Source organism: Bicyclus anynana, chromosome 8 (assembly GCF_947172395.1).
Source record: "Bicyclus anynana chromosome 8, ilBicAnyn1.1, whole genome shotgun sequence".
In the NCBI taxonomy this organism is placed as follows: domain Eukaryota; kingdom Metazoa; phylum Arthropoda; class Insecta; order Lepidoptera; family Nymphalidae; genus Bicyclus; species Bicyclus anynana.
In genome coordinates this window covers 5,125,786-5,146,080 of record NC_069090.1, presented here as the reverse complement: position 1 = coordinate 5,146,080, position 20,295 = coordinate 5,125,786, and the positions used below count along the sequence as shown (strand labels likewise).

The 20,295-nt window shown below is 38.7% G+C and overlaps 1 protein-coding gene across 1 annotated transcript; it reads left to right on the top strand.

Moving 5' to 3' along the window:
* Nucleotides 1-1,711: 1,711 nt before the first annotated feature.
* On the top strand, nucleotides 1,712-15,926 carry LOC112042818 (gustatory receptor for sugar taste 43a-like). The gene is made up of 12 exons (XM_052882856.1): nucleotides 1,712-1,727; nucleotides 2,237-2,296; nucleotides 2,741-2,859; nucleotides 4,608-4,722; nucleotides 5,250-5,443; nucleotides 6,455-6,602; nucleotides 7,199-7,354; nucleotides 7,961-8,101; nucleotides 12,894-13,079; nucleotides 13,749-13,858; nucleotides 14,925-15,086; nucleotides 15,862-15,926. The coding sequence occupies exons 1-12, from the start codon at nucleotides 1,712-1,714 to the stop codon at nucleotides 15,916-15,918; spliced, it is 1,464 nt and encodes a 487-aa protein (XP_052738816.1). The 3' UTR covers nucleotides 15,919-15,926.
* Nucleotides 15,927-20,295: the final 4,369 nt, after the last annotated feature.

Below are 20,295 nucleotides of genomic sequence, written 5' to 3'. Positions count from 1 at the left end.
ACATGATTACATGTAAATTTTAGTTTTTTAATATGTTTTTGACAATACGAGCCAAAACGCCTGTCGGTCATGATGGTCTATATTTAAACTGTTTCATGACGTCACTATAATGCACCCCTTACAAACGGAGCGTTTAAAATTCGTCAAAATATTTATTTTAAGTAGTGAAATTATGTGATGTGGTTTAAAGAGAATAAAGTTCGTAAATCAAAAAATTTGTGTCCCCCAAACCATCTCCTCAATCGTTTTTATTTTTATCAGCTTTCACGGTATTCGGCATATATTCATGATTAATGCTTTCCCTAAAATTACCCTCCTAATTATTTTTTGATGGCCGTTTCACCACGCCTTGTTAATGGAAGAAGTTTATATAAAACTAGTAGACGGATACGACTCCATCTACGTGAAGATGTGCTTTTTTTGATTTTTTATACGTCCGATAATGAAACAAAGTTTTATTAATTGGCAAAACGTAACTATGTAAGATGTTTTATGAACAACATTTTATGTACTGAAGTTCTTATTAAAATTTTGCTCTTAAAGCTTAATATTTTACAATAGGATCCCTAAATCGAAAAATATATAAAAGAGCCCTTATATATTTCAAAGACCTATCCAACGAAACCGTACACTATGATATAAGTAAACGAGTAAAAAATATTCACCCTCACTTTACATTAAGAGGACTTCTTTCACATTGTACATTCTTCGACACGACTTCTTTCACATGTTTAATGTACATTCTCACACTAATTTACAACTTTCTAGTAGTAATAGCACAGAAACGGCGCTTGACGGCCTCCGTGGCGCAGTGGTATGCGCAGTGAATTTATAAGACTGAGGTCCTGGGTTCGATCCCCGGCTGGGCAGACTGAGATTTTCTTAATTTGTCTACCCTACCGGCAAAGACGTACCGCCAAGCGATTTAGCGTTCCGGTACGATGCCGTGTAGAAACCGAAAGGGGTGTGGATTTTCATCCTCCTCTTAACAAGTTAGCCCGCTTCCATCTTAGACTGCATCATCACTTACCATCAAGTAAGATTGTAGTCAAAGGCTAACTTGTAAAGAGTAAAAAAAAAAGAAAACATATGTACAAGTACAGAAGATTCACTCCGTAACGTCATTAATATAAATAGTGACTCTTGCTACGACACAATAACGCGCAATTCAGTTTGAACAAAATTATTAGCTAGCCGTTTTATTTACCTACAGCTCTTATCTTTATTACATCTACTACCGACCACGTAACTGTACGTTTTTGCTAAAACGCAGAGTGCACCAGACCTGGTAATAGTCTCTGCACTAAACCGCGGACAGACGAATTGACGAACAGACAGACATGGCGAAACTATAAGGTTTTCCTTGTGGACTACGGAACCCTAAAAACAAAGTAGGAAAATACACGGTAGGAGTTTTAAGTACAACATTACGGTAGGTATCACGGATGCAATTATAAACTTTTCATTAGTTGCAGAACTAGTAGATACGAGTAAGCTTGATGAGGTTTTATAGTGTATAGTGTTTTCCCTGGCACAGTACATGAAAGTTATCAATACAATATTGATATGGGACGGGAAAAATAGCGGAAACCTTTGAAGTTTGAAGTGTTTGTGTGTTTTAATGTTTTTCATTTGTAACCTTGTACCTAACTCAAACATGCCTTTTAATTTTTATTATTATTTTGAATACATGTGTATGTAGGATTGGACAATGAAAGAAAAGTATGGTATTATTTATGATCTGTTTTGTAGATTTCATAAATTGATTCAGAGATTTTATTAACTTTGTCTTAGTTCCAAATACAAATTATATATTAGAGGAAATATTTTGAAAGTTACAATCTTATTAAATCTTTTTATTCAACTGCATTAGATAGAAAGATAGACAGATAAATTATGGATTGCACACACAAGATAATATATAAAGTAATAAAAGAAAACAGAATACAAAAGTGTTCAAGACAAATATTAAATTAAAAAAAAAATCACTTACACAGCACAACACTTAATTCACTCCAACGCGGTCTCGTCCGGAACCGAAAGTACCTAGTCCTAAAGACTGTTGTACGTGAGGAGCCCACGCTTTCGTACTAACATGAATAATATTTAAGGCGCTAAGTCGGGCACAGTTGCAGCGACTCCGCCCCGGTCCGATCCGGGTACCAAAGACCGTCCTATGTACAGTGTTATAGGAAGAGCCCACGCCTTCAGATTAATGATAAAAACACTATTGTAGGCGCTGAATCGGGCGCAGTTGACGGCAACTCCGCCCCGGATCCGTCCGAGTCCAATTCGGGTACCGACAACCGTCCTATGCAATGTGCTGTAAGAGGAGCCCGCTCTCAAAATAATGATTTATACAATACTAGCGGACGCCCGCGACTTAGTCCGCGTGGAATTCAGTTTTTCACAAAGCCCGCGGGAACAATGGATTTTTCCGGGACGAAAAGTAGCCTATGTGTTAATCCAGAGTAAAATCTATTTCCATTCCAAATTTCAGCCAAATCGCTTCAGTAGCCGCAGCGTAAAAGAGGAACAAACTTACTTGCACACTTACACGCAAACTGTCGCCTTTATAATATTAGTGTGAAGTGTGATTGTAGGAGCTGAATCGGGCACAGTTGACGGTGACTCCACCCCGACCCCGTCCGATTCCGATCCGAATACCGAAAACCGTCCTATGCCCTGTGTTGTAAGCGGAGCCCACGCTCTCAAATTAATGGTTTATACAATATTGTAGGAGCCGAATCGGGCACAGTTGACGGTGACTCCGCCCCGGTCCCGTCCGAGTCCGATCCGAATACCGAAAACCGTCCTATGCACTGTGTTGTAGGGGGCGCCCACGCTTTCATATTAAGGGTAAGAGAGCTAATTGATTTTCTAATTTTATTATTACTCTAAAAGAGCATGCATCACCTGCAGACATAAGATACTCGCCTGTTGGTGTTGAGCTTACCACCAACCTAATTGTGCCTATACTGGCAATATTAGAAGCAATGCTAGGGCATTTGTTTGTCCAGCATTAATACCATCATCATCATTACTAGGTGCTTTTTTTCAAACTGAAGTGCTGATCATATGTAGAAAACTTTTTTTGTCTTTCGTACAAGTTTTAAGCTGTGTGTAGGTTATCTTGGTTCATTCTTTGACATAATCTATCCACTTTCTCTTAAATCTTAATACCTTCTAGGAATAACCTAGGAAACTCAAAGAGCTCCGCAGCCGCGAAGTTTAGAATATTTAACGTTTAAAATATATATTTTTTTTTTATTGAGAAAGAATACAATAAGGAACTTAAGCTAACTTATCCTAATAACTATACAAATCATGTCCACGTGGAATGGTGACAAGAATACTGGCTGCATTTCCGCGCTGGACAACCAGGCTGATCCTTTGCGCAAAAAAGGAGCCAGCCCTTCTGTCGCCTGTCGCCAGCCGCAGGAAAATGATTTGGTAAAATTAAAATATTATATTATTTCATATAGGTACATAAGACCGCAATTATTCCAATGTTTTGACCAATGTTTATCTAGATTGAACCGAACTGTCAAGAGAGAAAATATTATGCATGCCGGTTTTCATGTGAGTGAACACAATTCATGTTGTTCTAGCCGTCAACGAATATTTGCGTTAGGTTCTGGCTTGAAAAATGTTGTTGCAGTCGTTTTGATTTATGCAATGAATAGACAAACGAGTAAAAATAACTTTGAAGCTACATTGCTCCAAATGTTTAAAATCAAGTTTCTTTACCAATAATAATTATTTATGATTTGCAGAATACGTATTGAAGATAATAATATAAATACAACTGCACCGTATAACACAAATAGTGTACTTACGAGTATTATATATATATATATATAAGCAAATGATCACTCATCACGAAATATCGAAAACAGATTAATCTATACTTATAATAAAACTGTAACAGGTCAAATTCTGTACATTAAAAATTTTTATTGGAGGGCATTATATAATCAATACTGAAGCCAAAAATATTTTTATTTCGATTTCTTGTCTGTCTGTCTGTCCATGTTTTACTGACCGGGCATCACGCTGAAACTACTGAATGAATTAAAATGAAACTTGACACGATTAGAGACCATAATACGGAAAAGGTTATAAGATACTTTTTATTGCGAAAATAAAATAAAGAGGGGGTGAAAAAGGGGATGAAAGTTTGTATGAAAATCCTTCATTTTTAAAGTTACAGTTTTAAAAATTTGTTCATAAATCATGAAAAAAATACGAAATATAATGTGATTCAAGAATTATTAAATTTCAACTTCTCAAGTGGTGAGATAGGGGTTGAAAGTTTTTATTGATCCACGCGGACGAATTCGCGGGCGTCCGCTAATGTTAAATAAAGATGAAATGGTAGGGGGGTAGGTTGTAGTAGACGTAGTCTTGGGCCTCTGCTAGATATTGTAAATGCGACAGTAAGTTTGTTTGTTACGCTTTTACGGCTAAAGCACTAAATAGATTTTAAAAAATCTTTCACCGATGGATAGCTGCATTATCAGTAAGTAAAAAGAAAAGTAAAAAGATCTTTTCACTTTTTAATTTATTTAAAATTATTTCAAATTATATTTTTGCTTTTTTTTCAGATTTCCAGTTTCTTCGGTCTTGCACCTCTACGTTTCGAGTCTAGAAGCAATGGATTTTCAGTTGGTATATCAAGTGCGATGTGCGTGTACAGTTACATACTGGTGACTGTTTTAGGTGAGTGTTTTAAACAACATTTATAAGCCTCCTGTGTGAAGTCATGCGTTCCATACTACAGCCTTTTTTGATGAGAACTGTTTACTAACTAAGAATTTAAAAATGAGGGTATAAATCACTAGTCATTTCACACCTAATAATAACTAAAGATAAGTTATCTTTAGTTCGTAAATTAATGAAAATTTTGATCAATAAGCTTTTGACAATTAGATATGGTTTATGTATTTTATATAACATTTTCAAAACAAACCATACATAATTAATACAGCTCGCAGCTCTAAGTCGACTCCCATTGGCTGCCGCTGAGACGTCTCTGACTGCAGTCGGCGACGCCGTCACCTGCCGCCGAGACGTCGCCGACTGCAGTCGACGGTAGCAGCTGCCGCTCGTGTAAATGAACACTAATACCGACAATATTCGATCTGGTAGCAAAGATCAATGTAGGTGAAGAACTGACATTGCGAATGTCATCGCGGATGAGGAGATTGTGAGATCTTTTTCTTGACATGATGCTTGTTAATTACCAGTGATATCTACAATATTCGGTCTGGTAGCGGAGATCAACGTGGGAGTGGATCTGTCAGTGCGGATGACGTCACGGATGTCTCAGTTCGTGTCGACATGCGACGTGCTGGTGGTCGTCATCACCGCCGGCGCCGGGGTCTACGGTGCCCCCAAGCGGATGCGTAACATGCTGAAATTCATGGAAAGTGTCGCTTCTGTGAGTCGTACGCATTGGTTTACTTTACTTTACGGCCCAGTGGATATGACCTTTGCCTCCGATTCCGGAGGGTGTGGGTCGAATCCGGTCCGGGGCATGCACCTCCAACTTTTCAGTTGTGTGCATTTTAAGAAACTAATTACAACGTGTCTCAAATGGTGAAGGAAAAACATCGTGAGGAAACCTGCATACCTGAGAATTTTCTTAATTCTTTATGTGTGTGATCCGCATTGGGCCAGCGTGGTGGACTATTGGCCTAACCCCTCTTCTTCTGAGAGGTGATTTGAGCTCAGCAGTGAGCCGAATATGGGTTGATAAGGATGATGATGACTTTACGGTACGTTGGTGGTTGGTAGTCGGATTCAAACTTTATGAGGTCTCGTAAATTAGCTGTGTGTGTCGCAAGTAATACTTAAAGTACACTACAAACAATCAAGACAGTAAACTTTCTGACACATTGTAACTAAAGCCGGATTTATATTTGTCTGACGGGACGCATCAGTACAGAATCGCTATCATACATTTTGTATGGCAACGTTTACACGTTGCCATACAAAATGCATGTACGATGTGCATACAAAATGTATGATACCGATTCTGTTCTGATGCGTCACGACATGACACGTCAGACCAGTGTAAATCCGGCTTAATAAGGACAGATCTCACCGCTCAAATTTAAAAAAAAAAATTAACAAAATAGCTCGAAACAACTGTATCATAAATTGTCAGCGGTTTTAAAATTATTTTTTGACATGACAACGTCTTGTAATTCGATGAAGCTGGCTGCAAACACGAATAAAAATGACGTCATACGGCGTTCCCTCGCTCTAGGGTTGCCAACTTTTTTTACAAGAAATAAAGTATACACTGGTGTATGAAGATTATTAAACAGTATATACAGTATTTTAGAAAAACGAACAGTATTTTACTTCAGACGTTGTCACGTTCAAGTATCGTCAGTAAACCGTCTTTACTGAGTACAGACAACCTTTTTTTCTTGTCATTTCCCAGGTGGACACCAGCATCGGTGCCCACTACTCGCTCGCCACTGAGAGGAAGCTCTGCGGCATACTCATTGCGATCTTGCTTTTCTTTTCCGTTCTTATCACTGATGACTTCTTCTTCTATGCGCTACAGGCCAAAAAAAAGAACAGACAATGTGAGTATTTTATTTATAACTAGCGGACGCCCGCGACTTCGTCCGCGTGGAATTTAGTTTTTAACATATCCCTCGGGAACCATGGATTTTACAGAGATAAAAAGTAGCCTATGTGTTAATCCAGGCTATAATATATCTCAATACCAAATTTCAACTAATTTGTTTCAGTAGTCGAGGTGAAAGAGTAACAAACATTCATATTATCAAAATCATCAGTTTTCGCAAATCTCGGAAAAGTAGCCTATGTGTTAATCCAGAGTAAAATCTATTTCCATTCCAAATTTAGCCAAATCGCTTCAGTAGTACGCTACTACTGAAGCAAGGCGTTAAAGAGTAACAAACATCCAAACATCCATACAAACTTTAGCGTTTATAATATTAGTAGGATTACGCATTTGTAAAATGGTGATAAAAATAAATCAAACCTGGCTGAGTTTGTTGTGGGCTCTTCGCAGACCAAGGCGCTTTAGGAACCCTCGTAACTTGAATTTTATGTTTTAGACCAATTATTATCACCATTATCTAATAACATTATTACCTGACGTTTCGAAAGTGCTTGTTAATTGAACTTTGACTTTGACTTTGATGTTTTCCAGGGGACGTAGTGACCAACTACATCGGCTTCTACCTGTTATGGTATGTGGTCATGATCCTGGAGCTTCAGTTCGCGTTCACTGCGCTCTCGGTGCGCGCACGCTTCCAAGCTGTCAACGGAGCGCTTGCTTTAACCGCTAGGCATATAGCCGTCCCATGTATGTACGTTTTAATAGTCATCTAAGGCATCTAAGGCAGACTACGGGACGGTTGGCCCGTCCCGTAATGCTAGATGTGATCCCGCTTTGAAATAATTTGGAAAATAGTTCCGTAAAACGTTGGATGCATCCCGCATGTGCCGCATTTTCTACCACACGACGCAAACATACACAACAACCCACACGCGTGCACGAACAATAGCTCTACATCTATACCTTTTCTCTCTTTCTCTCATGAAGCGTAACATGAGGCGTAGTAGCAGTTTGATACTGTTACTATCGCGTCAACGTAAACGCAAATTTCTATGGAATTTAAACAGCGCCATCTAGTGGCACTACTGGACAACTGTTTTAATTCCATATAAATTCGCATTTACGTTAATGCGATAGTAACAGTGTGAAAATATTGAAAACTCCCACTAGGCACACTGACCTGGCCTAGTTAGCCGTTGAAATAAGCTGTTTATTCTGAAATGTTGCCTATCTACTGTGCTGCATGCTTGAGGTGCCGGGTACTGTAGTATCCGGGTGCACTTGGGTCTCAACGTTACCGGATACTGTAGTACCCGGGCGCAGTAAAGTAGCTTAACTAATTGATTTTTTCAGTGGAGAAAGTGCGAGACCCGACCCCGCTCAACATCTTCGCTATACGAGTGGCGGCAGAGTCTAGGCGGTGTGCTAACAACGTCAGTCTTCTGGTGGACACCATGCCTGGGAGAGAACATGCCGTTATTATACGAAACGCAGGTAAACTTTAGTTATTATGCGATCATATTACTACCGTTGTGATATACATAATATGATACCATATTACCGATGGAATTTGTACCATCTGAAATTAAATAGTTGATAATATTCCCCATACAAATCATGCCCACGTGGTGGCAAGAATACTGGCTGCATTTCGGCGTTAGACAGCCAGGCTATTTATTTATTTGTCAGCTTTTCTGTAACCAGTTGAGGCAGCTAGCCGCGGTGAAACCATTCGGATTCGATTTTTTGGCACCAGGATTCCATAGTGCAAGGTTCAAAAGGAACAAATGAGTCAGGGAATTCTAGGTCAGAGAGGCATACTTGTGCCAATTACTGGTTTCTGCTTTATATGTTATATAGCTATACCACAGGACGTAAATCGCTTAAGCTGACATTCGGCAAGATTATATCTTGCTATATAGATAATAAGTAAAGTGACAAAACAAAGATGTGAAAAACGTGAACAAATGATGTTTTTTACTCAATTGCTTTTAATTTTTACTAATGATTCTGGAGATGATTATACGCTGCTTCGGAAGTTGTAGCTGTTTCAAAATGCCTCATATAAATATAAGAGCATAAAACATACATTTTATCAAGTGTTGATCTTCCAAAGGTTAAAATATTTTAATTGGCATGTGATCGTCTATTGATTAGAACCCAGTAATCAATGTTATGTCCATAATAACACAAATACTTTTAAAGTCTCAGAGGTAACAGTTCTCGTATCACGGATTCCCTAAAATATAATTGATACACGAACTCTTCGTGGTATATCAGTACACGAACTCTTCGTGGGATATCGATACACGAACTCTTCGTGGTTTATCAAAACACGAACGCTGAGTACGTTGATAAGGTCGTTTAAATAGATACGCCTTCGTGAATCATACAAGACCACATTGACAGCGAGTGGCAACACAACATTCAGGTTTACCCTGAACGTCAGTATTACAGCTCCTCATTGCTGTTTCTGTAGTTCTAACAAACTCACAGAAGGTAATATAGTGCTTTGGGTGAGCGAGTGAGTCTGGGTGAGCAAGTGAGATTAGGTTGGCATCTTTTTTATAAAAGATGGTCATTGGCTCCAACTCCCGCACAACGACGGTGGTCCTCTCCCTGAATTTGGTGAGATTAGGTTTATTTAAGAACCAGGACCCCCCCCCCCCTTTTTCGTGAGGGTTATCGTTTTTGGTACATAAGTGTGTATGGGTGAGTTCCACATAGTGGATTGATAACTGATTGTCAGACGACTAGTAGAGCAAAGCACACTGTAAACACCGTATAAATACAGGCCTAGCTTCCACTATCATCTTTATATCAAGCAGAACAAAGCATCACTGTATAACTAGTGTAACAGGCCTAGCCTCTAGCTGGTAGTCTTAACTTTCAGAGTATCCATTACTCTCAAGAGAGTGTAATGCGTTCGAAAGAAATCTAAAAGATTTCACACCATAGGCCGCTCGGCCCTGTGTATAATTAATAAGCCATCAGAAGGTCATTAGTATGTAAAGTTTCACATATATGCTCTTAAGCATTAAGGAGTTCCTTCATGCGAAGACACTCCTGGCTGAATCATCATTTTGACTTATAAATCAAATTTCACACCATAGGCCGCTCGGCCCTGTGTATAAATAATATGCCATTAGAACTCAATAACTATGTAAAGGTTCACATATATGCTCTTAAGCATCAAGGAGTTCCCCTCATGAGAAGACACTCCTGGCTGCATCATCATTTTGCCATAAAAGTCCCTACTGGTCGCCCAAACAACCGACTTCGTACTATGCTTCCATCATACGATGGAAAAGCACGGGTAGAATACATCAAGTATTCAGTCAGCTGCTCTAGCTATTCATACTGAAAGCGTCACAGGCGTCAGCCCGCATGCTCCCAGTAAAGTAGTAAACACGCTCTCGGCGTCATCTGCTAAAAATAATTTAATGTTTCCAAATAATATTTTTCCCAGTGATTTATCATTAATCTCATGTGCTGAGCTTATTTTGATAAAAATCTTTTTTTTTTCTTTTTTTTTTTTTTTTTTTTTCATAAGTATGCATAATTTGTATTATACCTATATAGTATGTAAGTATGTAAGACTTAGAGTCGTCACAAAGTCTAACGCTCGCACAGACTGGAGAAGGAATAAGACAAACGCTCGCTTACTGACCTTTAGAAGTTTTCAAGCTAAAATGTAATTGCAAGCTCTCGTACGAATAAATAACGCAGAAGCTGTGTCACGACTCGTAGATAAGTTGGCCTAAATTCCATGTGTATATCCCACATAACTGAAGAACTGACAATTCCGATTGGCCATCATATTGTGTAAAACGATATACCATTGATATGGGTATATTTATATAATACCTAATTATATGGATATATTGTTATCATCAGGAATAGATTTGGTTTGTTGTAAGTTTTAAGTTAACCGTAGTCGTAGACACGTCCGTGAACACACAAGGTTTCACCTGAAAACTAGCTAGCTGTTGCATCGTGCTGAGGTGGATACCTTTTTTGTCCACGACCCGATTTTTGTATGTTCTGTTTGTTTATTTTATTTTACTACTTGTCTGTGGACAAATAAAGATATTCTATTCTATTCTATATATTTATATAATACCTAATTATATTCTTCACAATCACCATGTCTATCATAAATACGTCCTCAGACAACTCACGTGGCATAGGACTGATTCTCAACGGACCGCAACGTTACTATGCTCTACCGAGCGTCACTCCCCGCCTGGGACGTAAGTAGTACACTAAACCCTGCAGACATTGAGATGGATTCCAAACCTCGAAGCCGTGGCGCACGTGAAAGGTCCGTTTATATCTACAGACATTTAGCGTGCCAGACACGTGCCGTGGCAGACAAAATAATATTCTTCTATGTAATGTTTATTAACATATTTATATCTATCGTAACGCGGCCGCGCAGACGTTGATAGACACGGGCCACGCCATTTCGCGGAATAATCGCGGAAAAAATATTTTGTCTGCGCGGTTCATATCTGTAGAGTACTTTCCATGAACCTAAAATAAAATTGACAGCACCTTGCACAAATGACAATAAGACCGTCATTACCAAATGTCAATGAACGCCGTTAAGACATTAGCGCCGCGTCTGGGGGCTTCTTTCATGAAAAGGACTTTACGTGTCTCTAGCTACCTGCTGGTCAGTGTGAATGTCTGTGGGCGTCTGCCACGATACTTGTCTGTGACGCACTGTGTCTATAGATATAAACGGGTCTTTAAAAAGGCTCGCACCATCACCGCGTCCCCAATGCTTCAACGGTGCACCAGTGGCGGAGCGTGGGCTTTCGCTGCCACCTCATAAATATTTTTTTACTTTCATCATCATTGACAACTCATGTTCGGTTTACTGTTGAACATGAGCCTCCACGTTGGCTCAATGCGGATTGGCATACTTCACACACCTAGAGAATTAAGAAAATTCTCAGAAGTACGAGTTTCCTCACTATGTTTTTTCTTCACCTTTCACGAAAAACATTTTTCATATAATACAATTTAAAAACACTACACTACACTGGGCAATCGCGGAATGGAATCTAAATTCTTCAGAAATTCTTAATCACGAAGGCATTTTAGTAAATAAGCAAGATTTTTAGTGAACAGAAAATCTATAAATAAATTTCTAAAAATAAATGTAATTTAACGTAATAATTAAAAACTAAGTAATAAATACAATATCGTGGACAATAAAGATAAGCACTCACGTCATAAATTTTATATTAATAACTACACGATTTCATTATTGTACCTTTATCATTCTACATAGAAAATATTATAATTATAAATTTTGCCACGCACGAGCCATTAATTACATTTTTATCACCGTCTCACAATATTTTCTAGACCTAAATACGAGTATCTAATTTAAAGCAGCAATTCACAACCAAGCTTTTTTAATTCATAATAAAAAACAACTTTCAATGTCGTTAAATTTTCTAAAGGTTTCCAATATGCCTACTGCGCAATTTTCTTTAATTTTTCGTTCCTGCTACAAGAAAATAGGTGTTTACAGTTATAGCGTGACAAAAAAAAAATAAGGATTCATTTTTGACTTTGACTTGAGAGAAAATTGTTATATTTACTATTTACCTCATTTACAATTTATTTTTCGGAACTTTCCCTTGTAAGAAGCTTACTGTGCCATGGGGGACTAACATTCCGAAGGACCACAGTATAAAAGTGAATAAATATTATGACCTAACTAATGAACTAACTAAAAATGTCTATGTAGTTAGTCTGTACGCCGTAGAAGTAGGTGCGCGAGGATTACCAGAAAAATCTCTCTATAACTTGCTTAAAGACCTTGGCCTCTCTAGAAGTGCAGCTAAGTGCAGTTCTATATTAGAACGAGCATCATAGCTGCTCTAATAGGGTCTTATCAAATTTGGCTAGGCAGGGAGGACAACACGAGCATAGAACGGTGAGTGTTGATCGATCGTCAAGGATTCCTTAACCCTACATCTTGTAGTCACAAGTTCAGGACTCTGCTCGGAGTTTTTCTCTCTACCACGCGATGGACCTGGCACCCGCACGGTGAATCCATGAAATGCTAAGATATTCGTCTCATAAAGCCGTCGTTGTTAATGAAACGAAGCCTATCAAGAATGACGTACTAACTGACGTTCTCCGTTATCCATGAAAACCGTCACCGTTATCTGGAACAGTACCAACAATTATTGCAGTGTACACTGACCGATTAACTATAAACATAATATGAATTAGAATAAACATTAGAGCCTATTTATTTCAGTAAGCGGTGAGCCAAAGCTGGTAGTGCCGCCATGCGAGGCGATCAGGCGCCTGGCCTGCTTGCACGGCTCCCTCTGCAGCGTGGTGCAGCGTATCGGCAACAGCTACGGCCTGCCACTGATAGTGATCCTCATATCAACGCTGCTGCACTTGATTGTGACGCCGTACTTCTTGATTATGGAGATAAGTAAGTAAATCTATCGCCTTTAATTAACAACCCATATTCTGTTCACTATAGAGCAGGAGTTGTCAATTTGCATCTGCAGTATTGGCAAACTTCACACATGTAAAGAATTGAAAAAAATCTCTGGAATTTACGTGTCCTCACGCTATTTCCTTCGACGTTCTTTTCTTTCTTCTTTCGTCTGGGCCGTTTCCGCACCTAGCCATGTGATTGGCCGTTATGCGGTGTAGGTTCCCGCTGGATTCACTCCATCCAGCCGAGCTCGCTCCAGAAGCTTAGCAGGGCCTAAGCTAACTTGTCATAGAATAAAAAAAAATAATAATAATAAGTATTTAAATATATCGCTTACATTATGGATTTTTGTTCGTAATAATCGTACTGAAACGATAAATCGCTTGACGGTACGTCTTTACTGGTAGGATGTTAACTAGCCACGGCTGAAAGTTTCCACCAGCCGGACCTCAATCAGCCCAGCCGGGATCGAACCCAGGACCTCCGTCTTGTTAATTCACTGCACACAACACTTCGCCACGGAAGCCGTCAGATTTGACACTCTTAAGGAATTCTAATTAATAGGGTAAGTCCCGTCGAACAAGAACTATGGGCAAGTAAGTTCACTTACAGGTAAGTTCGTTTAATTAATCTAATATGATAATTAATATAATGTTTCAGTCGTATCAGCACAACGTATACACTTCCTTGTGCTGCAGTTTATGTGGTGTGTCACTCACATCTTACGGATGTTCGTGGTGGTGGAGCCCTGCCACTACACCATCACCGAAGTAAGTAAGAAGAATCATTTCATCAACATCAGCCGATGGACGACTAAACATAGGCCTCTTATCAGGACTTCACACGGTCACAAAACGTAACCACCCAGCGGCTCAACGTAATCCGCTTGATCTCAACGATCAACCTAATGGGAGGTCACCAACACGGCAGTTTCCAGTGCGTGGTTCTCATTGGTCCTCATTCCAGCACCTTGGGACTTCAACGTTCTTCCGCTTTTCGAACTATGTGCCCCGCAGGCTCATTAGCACTTTGGTTTCGTATTTCGCAACTTAAATAAATAAATCTTTATTTACCAAAACTACATTATCACAATTAGTCTGAAGTAGTGTTGAGACGGTGACTTACTGCTATTACAGTAAGGACAAGGGACCTTACAAGTGGTTTTTCCACTTATCATCACATGTGCCATGTGCTTGGTCCGTCTAAAAAAATCTTTTTTTTTTTTTATTCTTTACAAGTTAGCCCTTGACTACAATCTCTCCTGATGGTAAGTGATGATGCAGTCTAAGATGGAAGCGGGCTAACTTGTCAAGGAGGAGGATGAAAATCCACACCCCTTTCGGTTTCTACACGGCATCGTACCGGAACGCTAAATCGCTTGGCGGTACGTCTTTGCCGGTAGGGTGGTAACTAGCCACGGCCGAAGCCTCCCACCAGCCAGACCTGGACAATTTAAGAAAATCTTAATCTGCCCAGCCGGGGATCGAACCCAGAACCTCCGTCTTGTAAATCCACCGCGCATACCACTGCGCCACAGAGGCCGTCAATCTGCTCTAATTTAGCACCATCTAGTTCAGAAAATAAGAATGATAAATAAAAGTCACGTCTTAATATTCTGTAGGGTTTCCATAGTATGGTTCGTTCCATAAATAACGACCATTTTGAGCACTTGAATGCTGAGGTGAACAGTTAGATGGCGTGGTTTTCTTGTGACAATTTTTTGTCAAATTCCGTTTTATTAGTAATCTACTTTTATAAATGAAATTATTGCAGTAAAATTGTACTTAATAAATTACTTTTCTTATAATTATTTTTAAACTGTTTCTTTAATACCAGGGGAAAAGAACTGAGGGGCTGGTTTGTCGCTTGATGACGTCAACGCCATCTACCGGCATGCTGCCGTCGCGTCTGGAGCTGTTCTCGAGACAACTGATGCTGCAATCCGTCGGCTACACTCCAATGGGAATGTGTACCTTGGACCGACCGCTTGTAGCCTCTGTAAGTGAAATGCCTAAAAATTAATTAATTTTGGCTGGTAGGAGGCTTTGGCCGTGGCTAATTACCACCCTACCGACAAAGACGTACCGCCAAGCGATTTAGCGTTCCGGTACGACATCGTGTAGAAACCGAAAGGGATGTGCATTTCATCCTCCTCCTAACAAGTTAGCCCGTTTACATCTTAGATTGCATCATCACTTACCATCAGGTGAGACTGCAGTCAAGGGCTAACTTGTAAAGAATAAAAAAAAAATTAAATAAAACATCAATCTAAAATATCTAATATTCTTGTGTCGGGGTGTTAAAAACTCCTTCGAAACGACTGGACCAATTTTTATAAAATTCTGTGTAGGTATCGGGTAGGTTTGAGAATCGGCCAACAACTATTTTTCATATCCTTAAATATTAAGGTTGGTCCACCCCAAAATTTATAAAGCAAAACATAGTTTGCCGGGTCAGTTAGTCTATACCAATATTATAAAGAGATAAAGTCTGTGGTATTGTAGGGTTATCCATATCTCAAAATGAAGAAACCCTCGTAGAGGGTTTTGTTTTCCGTCTGTCTGTTCGTTCTTCTCGGGAATACGTGGAGATATCGAGTTAAAATTAAAACTCGAGTCTATAGTACCTTGCATTATTTTTTTGGAAAAATTAAGGTTTAATTCAATGTTAGGTCATAACATTATAATATAAAACATAAACATGGTTTATGTTGTAGTGTCTATTTTTAAAATGTGTTATAGATAAATAAAATATATGAATATTGATTTTTCAGGTCCTGGGTGCAGTGACCACTTATTTAGTAATATTGATACAATTTCAAAGATTATAGGACAGTAGATAACGATTTTTATTTTTATGTACATTTAAGTATTGTCAAAATTTATTTGGTAAATGGATGTACCTAATGAAAATTATAAGATTTTGTATTATTTGTTTGTGTACATTTACTTCCATACTGCTCCAAGTTAAAGAAGCCATATTGTATATTATTATTTGTAAGTTAAATTTTGGTAAAGGACAGGAACACCAACGCCTTGAAGTCAGTCAGTCAGTCATATTCAACATCAATTACTTATTTTACCGCCAATTACAGGGCCAGGCCTCCCTCCTTATGGAGTGTATATGGAGTTCAGACCCACAATGCTGTTTGGCGGGATTAGGGTGATAATGCTAAATTACGGTATCTAATTTTTATTGGTAATGAGACTTTTTGACCAAGAAGCCCCAATTAGTAACAGTCGGGCATTTCATTAATAAATTGCCTGCAGGATTCGAATCCAGAGAAATAGTGGCATAATTATGAAAAAAAAAACAAAATAGCCCTAGCCGTCGAGCTAGGTTTCGTAGTAGATTTTTTGTTTTTGTTTGTATTAACTAGCCATAAAAATAAGGATTTTCTAGGATCTCATCTAATGAATTTTCTACCTCAGATAGTATAGTTATCGTTAAGTTGCAGAACAGCGAACCCATTTATTAAAAGCTAAAAGCTGTATAATGGACGCGGGGGCAAATGTTGAGTAAATCATTCTAATAAAACGAACTTCAAAAGCCGCATAACTCCAAAATCCAGACCGGACGTTCCCAGACATGTTCTAAATTCCTTGAATTTTCCAAGCTCAAACTATGTTTTCGTAGTTTTGCATACCTCCACCATGTTTAAATCTTTGCATTGACAGTGTAAATACCGACATGGTTATATACTTAACCTATTTATATTTAACTGCTTATTTCGAGACGGTTGGCTGATCCGATTTTGGATCATAAGGATCTAGGTTTGAATAATGTGTTTAGGCTTTAAATATTAAGATTTACTTACTTCCAAATCCCATTCCATAGTGTCCCGTGCCTCGTAGAGCACGGTAAGCCATCGATTCATTTCACCTGACACTGGTCTTTACAGAGTGAAACATTTTTATTCTAAGCTTGGTACCCAACTATAATTCGGAGTTTTTGATTCGGAGGGCGTAGGTTTTCACCTTTTTATTTATGTGGATTATATGAAATGAAATGTCACCTGTTTCAAACGGTGAAGGCAAACCATCGTAAGGAAACCTGCATGCCTGCGATTTATTTTTAATTCTCTACGTACGTGAAGTCTGCCAATCTACATTGGCCAGCGTGGTGGCCTATCAGCCCAACACCTATCGTTCTGAGAGGAGACTCGTGCTCGATAGTAAGCCGAATATGGGTTGTTAATGATGAAGGCTTTATACCTACTGCTAAGTTTGACGGACTCAGAATTGCACTTTGGAGGACATGGTTCTTGCATGCCGTTAAAATAAATTGTTTTCCCAGTTCCTGAGTGTCTTCGAACAGTGCGTGTACCAGTGACCTTTGATGACCTATGATTCTGAGAGTTGGTCGCTAACTATAGGCCTCACAAGAAGGCTCCAAGTCACACATCAGGTGATGGAATGAGCTATGCTAGGAGTATCTCTGCGTGATGGAATCAGTCACCGACATAGCTCAACTAGTCGCGAAGCTGAACTTGCAATGGGCGGGGCACATATTTCCAAGAGCCGATTCGCTGAAATGGTGACCTCACACTAGAAAACGCAATGTTGGTCGACCCCCCACCAGGTGGACTGACGTCATCAAGCAAGTCGCAAGGATTCGCTGGATACAGGCGCCTCAAGACCGTGATTTTTTGAAGTCCCTACAAAAGGCGTATGTCCTGCAATGGACGTCTATCGGCTGATATGATGATGATAATGAACATTAAAATAAAGCTGCTGATTATGATACGGATATAGATACGCCATTTCAAACCCAGGTCTTTATTAAAAGGGCACATGTGCGTAGTCACAGCGAGTACTGCAAAGTGAAACGTTAAATTTCGGTAACTTTGAACGAAGTTTCGTGCATAATGAGGGAATTTTCGCCTGTTCGCCGGACATATATTATAACTTGGCCCGCTTGATATTACATTTCGATTCTATTTTTTTTTTCAATATTAGATATTGTACTAGACGTACACTATATTAGATATTTTTACACTATATTAGATATTTTTAGACCAGACTACATGACTATGTGTAGAATGTTTTTTTTCCGCAACGTTTGTTGCATCAAATGAGTCATTGCAATGCATTTTAGATTTTATGTGTGTGAAAACATCTGAGTTCATATAAAGTGTATACTATATAGTGTAAATGGTTCTCAAAATCATGATAAATTTGAAGAGGTATGGAAAACTTATAATAATATAAAATAAATAATATTTTTAGTTTAGCAACCTTTTTTCTGATATGCTAGAAGAATCACCGTTCGCCCTTTGCATCTTCTTCATGAATCTACTTCTATAGGACAAGTCTCCACAAAAACGCAGTTATTAAAAACACAGGAGCCACTATTGTAAATCTAAGGGAAGATGTCAGATCGCTCTGGGATCTTAATCTTAGAGAAAGTATTAACTTGGTCCGCTCGGTATTACACTTTGATTATATTTTGACGAGATTGATTAACAACGAGCATTTTTATTAGAGTATCTTCTCTATAAACGATACTGGATAATTTTATCAAAATATTTACGCAAAGGAAGGAAAATGTTTACGTAGCTAGGTAAATTTAATTCGCATGGAAAAGGCTATTTTTTGTAACACTAGCGGGCATCCGCGACTTCATCCGCTTGGATATCAGTTTTTCACAAATCTCGCGGCAATCATGGGTTTTTCAGGATATAAGTTAGCCTATACTACTTAAGAACATACTCTATCTTCCAGTGAAAGTCCCATCAAAATCAGTTCTGCCATGGACAAATAGACAGACAAACATACATTAAAAAAAATGTGTATTGTTTAGTATTGTGCTCGAGACAGTTGTATTTGGAAGTCCATACAAGAGGTCTTTGTCCGTCGGCTGTTAATGATGATGATGATGAAGATGATGATGATGATGATGATGATGATGATGATGATGATGATGATGATGATGATGATGATGATGATGATGATGATGATGATGATGATGATGATGATGATGATGATGATGATGGTAGTTAAGTTACCCCGTAATACGTTTCTATACCCGGTATCATACCAGAACTTTGGCCACCTGAGACTATATCCTAAATACCTACTAATTGACACGAACCTAAGCCTCTCAATTTTAAAGCAAAGGCATTCCCAACTGTGCCATAAATGTGTGTAATTAAACCATTTCTGTGCCATTGTGCCATTCCATGTCTGGAAAAAGATTTACAGACAAGAGTTGCCGATGCTAGAAAATAAAACCCGATAAGCGCAATTCAAAACGCATTGCAAGCAAGATGCCTTGATTTTGATTCGATTTCTCTAAAATGGCTCTTGCATACCTTAGGCAAACTACGAGTATATTTCAATTTACGTTAGAGTCGAGCAACTTCATTAGGGGAACGGGCAAATATGTCTCTTTGAACTAAGACGGTAATTATATCTACGATATATGCTATCTACCAGGTATAATCGATACTACAAATTATGATTTACTAGCGGAATTTAGTTTTTCACGAATCCCTCGGGAACCATGGATTTTTCCGGGATAAAAAGCCTATGTGTTAATCAAAGCTATAATATATCTCAATATCAAATTTCAGCTAATTCGGTTCAGTAGTCGAGGCGTGAAAGAATAACTAACATTCACGTCATCAAAATCATCAGTTTTCGCAAATCTCGGGAAACCATGGATTTTTTTCGCGATAAAAAGTAGCATATGTATTAATCCAGAGTAAAATTTATTTCCATTCCCAAATTTCAGCCAAATCGCTTCAGTAGTAGCGGCGTTAAAGAGTAACAAACATCCAAACATCCATACAAACTTTCGCGTTTATAATATTAGTAGGATACTGTCTACTTTAGTTTTCAGACTTCTATGCCCATTCACAATAAACTGTTTTAATAAGTAAAGCTACCGACGACGTCAGTAAATATCTATCTATCTTTTAACGTCCGTTACCTGTCTGTCGCTCGTGGCGTACTAGAGATAGAAAGATCTATTTATTATTGATTTTTAAGCAATGCTACTGTTCCATCTTATACACCGACTTGCTGACGCCGCGCGGTTTCACCCGCGCGATTCCCGTTTCCATAGGAATACGGGGTTAATATAATATAGCCTATAGCCTTCCTCTATAAATAGGCTATCTAACACTGAAAGAATTTTTCAAATCGGACCAGTAGTTTCTGAGATTAGCGCGTTCAATCAAACGAACTCTAGCTTTTAGAACGGA

Coding starts and splice junctions, on each gene's coding strand:
- LOC112042818 (XM_052882856.1), top strand. Junction 2,297..2,740: donor TCCGTCCGAGTCCAATTCGG/GTACCGACAACC, acceptor ACAATATTGTAG/GAGCCGAATCGGGCACAGTT. Junction 15,087..15,861: donor ACCGACCGCTTGTAGCCTCT/GTAAGTGAAATG, acceptor TTGATTTTTCAG/GTCCTGGGTGCAGTGACCAC.